Raw genomic sequence first — 13743 nt, forward strand, 5'->3', positions numbered from 1 at the left:
GACAGAATCTGTTAACAATGCAAATTGCAAGAAAACTAGCTTACTTTCGTGTATTTATATTCCCTATAAAACACTGATTCGATTCACAGTTTCTTTGCCTAGCAACCATAACAAAATTAAATTGTCTATCCTTTCTGTACAACGATATCTTTCAAAAATAGCTCAAGACGTTCCAATTTGAATAATGCACTAAACCATACGATTGATTCCTACTTTACAACAAGATAACCGACAGCGAATTTAACGTTTTCAATTATAATGTGTAACATATTCGTATATATTAATAAATAAATATATAAAAAATTTATTTGACTTTGCTGCAAGGTACTGTGCCTCGAAGGCGTATTCGAATCTGTAGAGGTTCTCTTTGGTGGCGCTCAGAGCGTTTCATACGTTGTGTCACCAGATACACATTATTGCTACGTCGAAGACTCGGTACAGTTCGATTTCGCTGGCGAATCCATCGTACTGCATCATACGATTGATATCAATACAAAACCAAATAACCGTATCATTTCTCTGAAATTCAACTTGGTAGTTCTTGTATACACTGTCTTCTCGACGTAGGAAATATCACTAGGTGAAGCTAGTCTCTAGTAACACGACGTTTGGAATGTTGTGTAAATAGGGAGAGAAAGAATGGTCTCGCGCAATCGTCGGTCGGGGAGTCTCGCATCGGTCCGTAGGCGTCATCATGGTGTGTGGGTCGGAGCGTTTTTGAGAGGCGACCAGTTTGTTTTGAATCGATAAAAGGCGCGGGGGCATTTTTGTTATTATGCTGATGGTTTCGCGAGACGAGGCGTGCTCTCGTCCTACGGATTCGCTATGGAGAAAATCGTTGGCGGTACGCGACGCGTAATTACGAAATAAGTTTTGAAAACGGAAAACGATATACGAGGGCGCGTACGATGTCGAGCTCGGAACAAGCTTTTCTCGTACGTCGACTCGAGTGGAATCGCAAATGGACGGCCGTTTTATTATCGATGTTATGCGTGATCTCGTCGAACCCAACGATCGCCGACTCGATATTGTATGGTGGCAAGGATAATCAGTGTCCCGTGGAGTGTGCGTGCCTTGGGAATGTGGTCGACTGCAGTAGCTTACAATTGATCGGGGCACCCAGTGGTCTACCACCATGGACAGAGATCTTGTGAGTAAATAATCGCCCGTTATCCTATTGAGAGGCTGCCTCCAGAGAGGATGACTTTCGCCGGATTATTCCACTCGAATCGTGTTTTCCGAAACACCGTTGACCATGTTCTCATACTGGCTTGTTAGTAGAAAATGTTACGACTGTTTGTTGTTATTTTTTATTTCCCTTCGATCACATTACATTGTTTCGTTACTCGCAACGGATTGCTCCGATTTGAAGTTGAAAGCTACGCACATTCGTTGTAACTTGATCGAACGCAGATAAGATAGTATACAGGAATTTGTAACAGAAACGTTATGTTAAAATACAAGCGATAACGTTGTTCATTTACTGAGCAAGAAGCAAATAGTATTTTGCTACGTTTCTTTTTTAATGGGTTATCGCGACTTGAGAATATTTAGAAATTTTCGATAACATTGTATATTATTTAAAAAAATAATCCTTTAATCAGATTTGGATTGGAACAAATTCAGATGATAGGGGATTCAGAATTTGCAATTCATAATGATATGTTTTCTATGCGGTAAGAAATGTTTTAATAACACTGGTATTATCTTTCAGTTTTTGAATGATATATTTTTTTGGTTTCATTGTAATTGTTAGGAACAGTCTAGAGACTAAAGTACAGAAACATTCGGGAAAGCTTACTTTTAATCCTTAAATGGTTAAAGGGTAATGGTAGTCTTGTACTTACATATACATTAGCTGGAATTCTTGACCATATAAGGCAATATGTATGGGGACACACTATTGTCACTTTACACAGCCTAGAGTCAAGGAGAACAAGATCTAGATGAAGAGAACCTTACCTTTAGTGTTTTAAGACAACTTGAATCTACCGCATAGTAACAGTATAGCCACTAAAGTATTAAAAAAAATATATTTTATATTTTTCTTTTATGAGACATGAGTAAATATATAAGAACAAGATTTTATAAAAAAAAAAGAATGATGATAGATAAAAATAAAGGCAATATTAATATTGTCTTTCACATTTTCAGGGAACTAAGGGAGAATAATATTGCTAGCTTGGAATTTGATGCATTATTACATTTAGCTAAGCTCAAAGAATTGTAAGTACTTGCAGCAATGATATCTATCGTGTTAATTCTCTTATAAGTTACTGTGCAATTTTGTAATTCTTTGCAGGGACCTCAGCGCTAATAAATTTGGAGATAACTTTACAATTGTATTATCTGAAAGTACACAATTACAGGGACTTAAAGTAAATAAGAACCATTTAACACAAGTGCCAGATTTGTTTTTTGTTAAGAGTTTAGCACATCTTGCCTTGTAAGTAAACTATCCGGTTCCTTCTTTTTACAAGAACAAGATTAGCTTTTTATATACGACAAGTAATAATTTGTTTGCAGGGCTCATAATGAAATCAGTGATATAAATGGAACAGCAATACGCAGCTTAGAACAGCTTCAGAGTTTGGATATCAGTGGGAATAAAATAAGTGTCATTAAAAATGGATCTTTCCTTGCTCCTAATTGTCTTATGCATTTGTACGTACATTGTATTTTTTTAAATACGTTCTATAATACCAATATATAAATATTTAGAGTAATTTATACAGCTGTATAATCTTTGCAGAAACTTAAATATGAATCAAATAAGAGTAATAGAAAATGGAAGTCTGGATAACTTGACTTCTTTAGAGGAATTACGCTTAAACAAAAATCATCTGACACAATTGAAAGATCTATTTACAAATTTGAAGAGTTTGCGTATATTGTAAGAAGCTACTTATATTATTTCAATTAAAAAAAATTCAATTCATCTACAGATATCTACGAACATAAAAATATATTTCATTTACAGAGAAATAAATAGAAACGAACTACAGACAATTCAAGGGCTTAGTCTTAAAGGTTTAAATAATCTTAAAGAATTACGCTTAAAAAGAAACAAGATAGAGACGCTGTATGATGGCGCGTTCTGGCCGCTGAAAAATTTAACGATTTTGCAACTTGATTTTAATTCGTTAACTACCGTCAGGAAAGGTGGCCTGTTCGGATTACAACGTTTAGAAAAACTGACGCTATCGCATAATCGAATAAGTATGATCGAAACGCAAGCTTGGGATTTGTGTAAAGAAATCGTGGAACTGTTAGTAACATTTTTATCGATTATGCTTTTATACGAGCACAATAAGAATAGTAAAATAACAATTTGAAACCTAATTTCAGAGATCTATCGTACAATGAGATAACTTCCATTGAACGGGGTACCTTCGAATATTTAGATAAGCTGGAAAAACTCAAGATGGACCACAATCAAATTACGTACATTTCAGATGGTGCATTCGGTTCGACTCCCAACTTGCAAATACTGTAAGTACTTACAAACGGAATCTAAATACAGGTACAAATCGATCAGTTTGTTTTTTATAACAGTCGTTTCTATTAAAGGGAATTGAATTTTAATAAAATATCGTACATGGTGGAAGATACCAACGGCGCTTTCGGCCCATTGGGACAGTTATGGAAATTAGGATTGGCACACAATAGAATAAAGTCAGTGAATAAGAAAGCGTTTACAGGATTAAGTAGCGTGACCGAATTGGATTTAACCGGAAACAATGTAACGAGCATTCAGGAAAATGCTTTTGTTTCAATGACCAGTTTAATGAAACTCCGGATGAACTCGAGTACGTATAAACAATAATACCATACTATCAGAAGGACATACTCGAGAACAATTACACTTACCTTTTGTTGTCGTACACACAGGAGTCTTGGTCTGCGATTGTGGTTTACAATGGCTAAGTATGTGGTTACGAGAGCACAGGTACAGCGATGCGGAAGTATACTGCGGATATCCACATTGGCTACAGGGTATGTCATTGACGCAACTCCATCACAAAAATTTTACATGTGGTTAGTATAATTGCTTTTCACGTGAAACTTAAAATTCCGTCTGTTTTCAATTGCTTTACAACGCGCGTTAATCTAACCATATTTTCTACCGCGATAGACGAGTATCCTAAACCAAGGATAATCGAAGAACCTAAGAGCCAAATGGGCATCAAAGGTGATAATGTAACGTTGGTTTGCCGCGCGACCAGCACCGCTAATGCACCGTTGCATTTTACTTGGAAGCACGACAACATAGAAATGGAAAGTGGCAATTTGCAAATAAACACTGATTCCATGGAGAGTAGCGGGGTAACAGAGGCATCTTCCATTTTGCACTTGACAAACGTTACGCATGCAAACGCTGGCAAATATCAGTGCATGGTAACGAACACCTACGGGACAACCTATTCTGCAAAAGCGAAATTGAGCATTTTGAGTGAGTTCTTGTTGAAATCAATAGGAAAAGATACATTGTCACAATTGATAACGTATTTCCCGTTCTGACTTTGTCCCAACGACCATTTCGTTACTTCTTTGCTGTCGATTACATTTTCATCGCGAACAAATTGCACGAATTACTTATACCTTACGTTTACAGTATATCCATCATTCTCAAAAATTCCGCATGATATACGGGTGACCGCTGGGAGCACCGTTCGTCTCGAATGTTCCGCGGAAGGGCAGCCATCGCCGCAAATAGCATGGCAGAAGGATGGAGGAAATGACTTTCCAGCGGCGAGAGAGAGAAGAATGCACATGATGCCGATTGACGATGTATTATTCATTGTTGATGTGAAAACCGCCGATAGCGGTGTTTATTCGTGCACTGCGCAAAATCTTGCTGGCCTTATTGTCGCGAATGCTACGCTGGCCATATTAGGTAAATATCCCTGAGCAATCTTTTCGCGTACAGCAACGGACGTATGGTGACCCTGTTCTGTTCCCTCGATAGAAACTCCGTCGTTTGTGAAACCGATGGAGAACAAGGAAATAATGGTCGGCGGCTCGATCGTGTTGGAGTGTATGGCGGGCGGCATGCCCAGACCGAAGCTGTCCTGGCGCAAAAACGGAAATCCTTTACAGGCTACCGAGCGTCACTTTTTCACCGCTGAAGATCAGTTACTAATTATCGTTAATACTATAGCCAGCGACGCTGGAAGTTACGAGTGTGAAATGAGTAATTCATTAGGTAGCGTTGTTGGTGCATCCCATCTGACGGTGAAGCCAGGTTCGTTAAGACTGATCTGAAGGAAATTTGATAAAATTCCCAGTTACCAATGCCTTATTTCTCTGCGTAGCTCCTACTTCTAGTCCTGCTGCAGTGAACGAAGACGACATACTGGGTTTAATAATAATCACTGTAGTATGCTGCGCTGTTGGTACGTCCGTAGTATGGGTAGTAATAATCTATCAGACCAGGAGGCGTCTGAACGCTGTTGCCCAAGGTGGAAATGCGCAACCGTCAACGGCTGTAGCGACCGCGATACCAGACACACAGACACATTTATATTTAGAAACAAGTTCACAACACAGCAAAGACAGTGGTACAGGAGACAGTACCAATCCTAGTAGCGATCAGTTACAATTGTGCTTACCTGGTACGTATGAATATTTCATTGGTATCGTTCGTGTATTCTTCTCAGCACACGTTATTGAAGAAGAAAAAGAAATCGGCCGATAGCGATCTACTAACAATTACAAATATTATTTACGCAATTTTTCTTTCAGAGGAAATCGTCACGTGTTCCGTGCATAACGAAGAAGAAACAGGAGCCGTGAACAGCGGGGCTCCGTTATTACGGTACACGAACCACGAACGGCATGATCGTGAGAACGACGACTGCGCGGTGTAAACGCAGCGATCTCAAGCACGCGAATCCATTGATTCGTCGTGCTTCTTATACGAGTGATTGTGAGTTGCCTCGAAGCGTTTGGACAAAGAACGATTTTACGAATGATCGTGGGGACCGATTAGGACATCAAAGGATACTCGTCTGACGATTCGTCCCGTGAATCGTGGAAGGAGACGCGTCGTCCGAGACCGAACGGTTACCCGAGCATTGCGTAACATAGTATTTATCACCATACTTAGAATTCGTTAATTGTATCCGCGTACTACTGCACGACTATCGGTAAGTACAAGTGATAGCGAGAAAGGCACGTGTCATTGGCGTATTTATTATCGAGACGAGTGTTGGCGAGTGCGCAGCGTTCGAGAGCGTAAACATGAAAGTACTAATACCGTATAATTTGTAAATACTCTAGGATAAGGATCCGTCGTAATTTGTATTCGTTGTATCGTCGAACAAAAGAAAGCAGCCGTGTACGGTATGACAAACGGGATACACCGTAAGCCGCAAGAGCCACTTTATTATTATAGACCAGTCTTTTGTGATAGATATTTATTTTAGGATTACGCGAAACTATTAGACGGTTATATTTATAATGCCGAATGATGTGACTTTGTCTAAAAAAAGAAAAGGAAGAAAAAAATTGAGAAACAGAAAAGAGAAACACGTACACACGTCCCTGCGCACACAAATCATTATTACACATTTTCATCAAACACGCGACACATACGCATATAGTGTGTATATATAGTATATATATTATGTATAGAGAGAGAGAGAGACACATACGTATACTTGTTTGCACCAAAGTGCTCGTAATAGACGCGTCGCGATTTGTCTTCCCCTTGATTTTTTATTCGTAGTCTGATTATTAATGCCATTTTGGACGAGTGCGCCGGAAGTTTTCATTCATCGATGACGATTGCTCATGTTTTTTTTTTAATCGTTTAGGTACCGATGTCTGCCTGTTTTCGAATACGCGCTTAATTATCAGCTTTTATCGACGACTTTACCTTTAGTATTATATTTACTAAAGTTTCGAATATGCAGTGGTCGTTTCTTTTTTCCGAGACAAGTAAGCGTAGTGATACTTTCGTTGCTTCGCGGGCGTCGTTCGGGCAACACTGTAGACTCTACACACGACCTGTGCGGTATTACGATGCGTTTGTTTCTTTGCGTTATCACGACAGGATCGTGCACTCGTGCCCAACTTCGTTCAAAATATGTGTCAGTGATTATCAACGTTGTGTAACTCAATGATCTGTAAAAATTGAATTTGTCTTTCATTTTGGGTTATATCGACCGACATTATAAATATTCAGTTGAATAGTCTTAATAGTTGTATCGTTACGCGGAAAGAAAAAAACATTCTTGTTCAAAACGCGAAACTGGAAAGTTTTTAAACGAGACAAAAATGACTTGTGCCAGTCGCATGATCACTGGCACATAACAACGCACAAAGTGTCGGCGATGCGAAATTATAATGAAACAACACATTGTACGTGTGTGCATCGATCTTTACTGATCCGAGAACGAATAAACGTACACAGTGTTGTCGATGATTCATACCGTTCGAGGCGTATACCGGCAGACTTCAATGCGGTAAGAATCATCGAACCTACGCATCGAGACGGTTTTCCGTGCGTTCCGTAAGTTTAGTGTCTGAATATCGTTTGAACATGTTGAAGTGTGTGTGTGACGAAAGAATATATCGGGCAAGTTAGAGACGCGTGTTTCGACGGAGAAGAAATTACTCGTGTTTCGTCGTGTGTTCGTATGTAACTTTCCCGCAAAACCCCGTAGGTACAGAAGAATAAGGTTTCTTTTCTTCATTGTATTGTACACGAGTTGGTAGGATGTAACCGCAGTTACACTTAATATAGTTAAGCGAGCGATAGACCGCCCGTTCGCTGTGTTGTAAGACTTTCTTTCTGTAACGGATCTTACTTCTGTGACTTTCGAATTAATTTTGTGATATTTTTGCCCCGTGTATAGAGAGATATGAACACGTTTCCCGCGGTATAAGCATTGAACGGGGAAAGCACAAATATTCGAGCCTGAGAACGTTTCACGCTCGAGATATATCGTTGATTAAATTTTCTAATTATTGAAAGGTGGTGACGTTCGTCGTGTCTTTGTCGATAATTAAATACGGTCGAGCGACGTTAAACAAAAAAAAAGAAAGTACACACTTTGCATATACATCTATATATTTTTCTAGACCTTGTATTTCGTGAGAATACCCGGAGGAGCGGCGTGAAATTTGCACTGAAAACGCCGCTTCATGGATACTGCCCAGTCACGATCGCAGTTTTCAACATTCTTGAGTCACTCGATTAAGCGTACACAAAAACCGAACCGAATCAGTTAGGAAATCGTTGGCACCTCAGACTTTCATTGAATCAATGAAACTTTTTCACCGCATTTCTATTTAAGCGACGCGGATATCCATTTGATCATTTATTATTGTTAACGCCGTATCTCATTTTTATCTTTTTTTACTTCGTGTTGAAGTATCCATCTTTCGGGGGATATCACGTCGTTCCGTTCCAAGGAAACGTGCGGCGACGTTGCGAAACGAACGTTATGTGAAAGGTGGAGAATTCGCGAGGCGCGCAAAGTGTGTTTGGTCGAAATGACGTGAAACTTTCGAACGCCTGCGTGAATCGCGAGCGGCGAACCCGAACGATCGCGTAATGAACTTACCAATGACAAGTATTAAGTTGTATTGCCAATTCATAGAGGATCTATCGCGAAGAACGTTAATCAGCTCGTGCCCGTGTGATACACCAAATAAGGTATCCCCGTTTAATTCAGTATTTTTCCTTGTTGTTACATGGTATTGTAAACAAATATAAATAATTATTCAACCTGACAATGTTGGCTTCCTTTCGGCGGTTCACACCGAAGACCGTGTTCGGACTAGTGATGGGCACTATCGACTAAGTCGATAGTAACCAACTACTACTTTCAGTCGACTAAATAGTCGATAGTATGTTGCGACTAAATAGTCATTAGTCGATGATGCCCATCACTAGTTCGGACGTAGCGGTTCTGATCGCATGGGAAAGGCGCTATTTACACACACATACACTTGACTGATAATACATATTTGAAACATTTAAGACTGCGTGAATCAAGTTATTTTGAGGAAATGCACCATCAGAACCGATACGTCTGAACAGGGCGAAAATCTGATGTCAAGGTAAATGACCCCCAACCGTCTCCCTCTTTTCGTTCATCCTTTATTTACCAAACGAGCGTTCTTTTCATTAAAACGTACAATTACAGATACATAACTACATAGAAAAAAATGACGGATTCGGTAAACTTTCTAAAAATTTTCGAATGACACGCCTGCGCATCATAACTCGTTCGATATGTATCGAGTGTATGTCCCTGTGTGTGTATATATATATACATACATTTCTGTATTTGTAATCAGTGTTGCCTATCTACTTTTATTTTTCACGCTAAAAATATCGTGTTGTTCGAAAAAGCTCGTAGCATCTGTAAAGGTAGAATAGCGGTCTAAGAGTTCTCCCTTCACATCTTACATTCATTTTCCAGTTTTACAATTTTTATGCATTTTTTTAGATAAAGTCCTTACATCGACTACAGAAAATTTCTACCTTTTGGAATTGAAAAAGATAGATAGACTTACTTCTGTCAGAGTTCATCCCTGACATAGTGATTTGATTGAATGATCATCTAACATATGGCGACCAAGGTAGATATTATATAATTTCCCGGTCGAAGTGGTATACTACTATCTTTTACTTGTTTAACACAGTCACGATGAAGATGCACTTTTTTCTCACTCACGCTTTTCCTCAGTTTTCGAGAGAAGACAAAGAATCGACTAGAAAATTGCACAGAGGATACATTTGAAATGTATATTGGAAACAGTACACGTACACTGGTTTAATCGATTTTTTGTCCTCGGTGAGGCTGGTAACAAAGGACGCTACGAACTCTCCGAACAATCCCATGCCTAACTAAAATTAATCAATCGTATTACTTCAAACGGGGATTTTCTTCGCGATTGAAATATAACGTTTCTGTCCGACGAATTGTCGGAATTGTGCCATAACACGGGTTCTGCACTTAACGATCGTTGATCATACGAGGAAAGCACTTTCATCGATTTCGCGAATCGTGTGTACGAGCAGTTTCATCTTCAACGACGGCGGAGTCGGTCAAAAAATTGTTTCGCGAAACGAGGGACCGGGGAGTGGGAGAGAAACGAATAAAGAAACGGTAATATACAACGGCACGTACGTACCTACTTATTTCCAAGTATCACAATAATTAAAGTATCATACATTTACAGTGTGTACGTGTAGTTTGTGTTTGTGTGTCACGATTCTAGTTCGCGAGGGGATCGAAGTTCACCGTTCTTTTGCGCGGGGGACAACGAAGCAAGCTAACCATTCTTCTGTCTTCTCCTTTTGTCAATGGTAGGTAACGCAACGACGAGACACGCGCAGTGGTATTTATAATGATGAATGACGTATAAATAAATAAGCAGAGGAAGGGGATTAAATAATACACGGAGCATCGGTTTCCCTGACGTTGCGTGAAAAAAAAAAAGTTTCAGAACGGTAAATGCACCACGCGAGAAAAAAAGAATCCTTCGATCCTCGTTTAAATCGATCGAGTTCCCAAGCACCTTGTTTTCGTCATTCAAACTAAATTGATCCGAGGGAAGAGGAGATAATTTTTAATTCGTTTTTCGCTCGCACATATACACACAATGCATACGTACACACCATGTCATATTATAGCACCAGGCACTCACACACGTACACGTTCCTAACCTCCCCTTCCCCGACACGAGTATACAATTATTCCTAGAAATGTCCTAGATCAATACACCGAAAGTATCCTGCTCGTTCGACAATTGCTTTCTCCGTCGAGATTGTGTCGATATCCTGCGTAAAGGTAACGCAACGATTTGCCGCGGTGTGGGAACATTTCGAAACCTTGGCTCGTTTCGGAATTAAAGCGCGCAACATTGAACGGCGCCCTCCGGGCAGCAGCGAACTACAATCCTACTTATGTTTACGCAAATATGTTTATCACCCTGGCTTTGTTTTTCCACGATAAAACTAATTCAACGATTTTTCCAATATTCAAAATCATTAAAACGATTATATATAATAATTGCCCTGCGGATTTTATGCGTTTACACTATACCAGTAAAAAGTTTAATGAGGTTTTTATACTATTCAGAACCCGGGAGTATCCCCCTTGTAGAATAAACAGATTTCTACTTGATTCCTTTTTTTGTAAAGTAGTCAATAAAATTATACATATATTTGCACGAACATCCGCAGTGTGGTAATAATAATTAGCATCGAGTATGCGGTTTTTTGATGTTTTCTTTCCTAAATAATATCATTCATCTCGCCATGATATTCGATGAAATACTAAATGTTCTAACGGGGCACGTACGTGTAATGTTACTCTCCTTTGTCAACTTCACTGAATAAAGATCAAAACGCGCGATTTAGCCGTTGTCTCGACTACGTTACCCCTGTCGAGGACGCGCTCATCCTTTCGATACTTTGACTATCGTTAACAGTTGCCTTGTTCGGGTTAAAATAGACTGATTTTTGTAAAATAATTTCCACCATTCTAAATAAAACTTTAGACTCTAATATCCTAAAATATAGCGAACTTATAAACCAATTTAAGATCGCACCCAGACACCAATGTCCCTGCAATTACCAAAAATGTCCATCTTTTGAGAGTTCAGCAGCCTTCATGTTGGGCCATTGTAGATTTTGTTGCTTCTTACAATCAAACTAATCGCAAACGAACTTGAGATAATAGGTTCGTCCTGTTGTGTGAAAGACACTTGTGTTTTAAGCTATAAAATTTTCGAGTTCGCTATATCTTGTCTACAAAACTACACTTCAACGTGTGGCATGTAATTACATTGGCATTCATGGCGTCAGCTGACACGGCAGTCAAAGTGTCGAGAATTCTTGTCCTCGATACATCGTACAAATTTTTAATACTAGCTACAAGCGCTTACGAAGCTCGAACATCGAAAATCGTTCGTTTGCGTGGCCGGACGAAAAAATATAGCCGACTTTCCACGCTACACAAGCGACGTCTTCCGGAGAACGGCCAGACGCGCAAGCTCGATCGTCGGTCGAACTAACAAGAAGGCCAAAGAGGACCGGCTTTTGAGAGAAGAAACGTAAAAAGTGATACTATTTACAAAAGGAACTCGGGACAATTTCAGAGGTAGGGAAGGGACGTGACGACGAATCCAAAACGTCGCCACGTCTCTTCCGTGTTCCGTAGCGTCTATTCGAACGAAGATACACTCTGGATCGACGTCACATGCATACACATCAAGACCTTCGAAGACTCGATTTAAGGTTAATTTATAATATCGACTGACAAGGGAAGGCACGGACGTGTCCCCCTCCGATTTTGATGAATCTTCGTATGTTTGTTAAGCAGTCAAAAATAAGGGATACGAATTTTTTTTTATCCGCTGAGAGGCAACTTTAACAGGTAAAACCATCCCTCGAAGAAACGAGAAAGAGAGATTGGGGACAGTGGTGTAATATAAGTAAAGTAAGTAATGCATCAATGTTCCAATTATGATACTAATTATAAAAAATACGTTACTCTCGCTTATATGCTAAAGCAATTACATGCTGCTTATTTTAATAACAATTATAAATGTCTAAAAGAATCTATGTTCGAACGCAACCATCCCGTTTCAACAACGTGCTCGGAGCAGATAACACAAATCGACCTTTGTGCCCAGTATTTTATAGCATGTTGCTTTGTGCAGAAGAGAATCGACTCGGAAAATACGAATTTTTCGTCTAAACGGCGATCTCGTCGAGTGAATCTTCGTCCGTTGTCTCGTCACCATTGTCGCGACGAGAACGCATCGTGCACAAGATTGGGGCCAACGATAGTAATAGTATTAAGTAGGATAGCCTCGGTGGTCATCGTCCGGGAACAGACTGTTTCGAAACGTGTGAAGGAAAGACCGAGAATCGGTATCGAAAAGGAACTTAAAGAGAGCATCGAAGTGACGCGGGAAGGCTCGACGATCGTCGGACATCGAGCAACGATCATCGAGTGTTCCACACGTTAAATTCAAAGCAAAGACGAGTCGAACAGTAGTCGTGCACGATATCGGTCGCCGGCATCAACGGTGACTAAGGTGCGCAAGCTAAACGGATTCCCTTGCAAAAATATCAGCAAAAATACAATATTTTCATCGTTAATTTTACCTATATTAATCGTGACTTGATTATCAATTGTCTAAACGCACCCATAAATAATGCACACATGTCGAACGTAGCACCCTCTTTATCCTACCCGCTGATAACCGCGTTTCGCGCGGCCTCGATTCACGCTCCCAAAATTTCACTTTATTGTCGATCGTTTTGTCCGTCCTGGAGCGCAAATTTTGCATCGAGTAGCCTCCGCGGATTGGGGTCCTTTTTTACTTCACGGAAGTAAAACACGCCACAGGGCGATTACGAAGAATTCCTTTCGACGGCGACTGCGTAACCGACATTTGCAAAAAGAGTGAGGTTAGTTTGCTCCTTCGACCCTGTTTCCAATGACGCACAGTTAATTACGCGGATTCCTACATTTTAAACACGGTTCGAGTCTTCAAAAGTCGAAAGGAATTCAACGGCCGCGAGATTATGTACAGAGTGGTTCTTGATGTATGAGACCCATTTCAGTAGACGTTGGCGATGAGTTTGCACAAACAAGTGTCCTATCCTGAGCTTCTTATTCAAGTTGTTGGAAGTACAGACTCGTCTCAATTATCGTCTCGAACTCGAGTCCGCGCTGGGACAATAATCAAATAGGAAGAAATGCTTCA

The 13743-nt window shown here is 39.9% G+C and overlaps 1 protein-coding gene across 1 annotated transcript; it reads left to right on the plus strand.

Annotated features, from left to right (window-relative positions):
- The first annotated feature begins 675 nt into the window (after window positions 1-675).
- Window positions 676-8745, plus strand: LOC107190718 (leucine-rich repeats and immunoglobulin-like domains protein 3). The gene is made up of 14 exons (XM_015579579.1): window positions 676-1150; window positions 2155-2226; window positions 2303-2446; window positions 2527-2664; window positions 2753-2893; window positions 2981-3268; window positions 3349-3492; window positions 3571-3809; window positions 3892-4038; window positions 4136-4453; window positions 4616-4897; window positions 4970-5245; window positions 5316-5615; window positions 5746-8745. Exons 1-14 carry the CDS (start codon window positions 909-911, stop codon window positions 5868-5870), a joined length of 2856 nt encoding a protein of 951 aa, XP_015435065.1. The 5' UTR covers window positions 676-908; the 3' UTR covers window positions 5871-8745.
- The last annotated feature ends 4998 nt before the right edge of the window (window positions 8746-13743 follow it).

The sequence above is a fragment of the Dufourea novaeangliae genome, unplaced genomic scaffold, assembly GCF_001272555.1.
Source record: "Dufourea novaeangliae isolate 0120121106 unplaced genomic scaffold, ASM127255v1 scaffold170, whole genome shotgun sequence".
NCBI classification, from domain to species: domain Eukaryota; kingdom Metazoa; phylum Arthropoda; class Insecta; order Hymenoptera; family Halictidae; genus Dufourea; species Dufourea novaeangliae.

What these genes read in the sequence shown, in the direction of transcription:
- LOC107190718 (XM_015579579.1), top strand. Translation starts at nt 909, where the DNA reads ATGTCGAGCTCGGAACAAGCTTTTCTCGTACGTCGACTCGAGTGGAAT. An exon ending in CCACCATGGACAGAGATCTT is followed by an intron (nt 1,151 to 2,154) that starts GTGAGTAAATAA and finishes TCACATTTTCAG; the next exon opens with GGAACTAAGGGAGAATAATA. An exon ending in AGCGAAATTGAGCATTTTGA is followed by an intron (nt 4,454 to 4,615) that starts GTGAGTTCTTGT and finishes TTACGTTTACAG; the next exon opens with TATATCCATCATTCTCAAAA.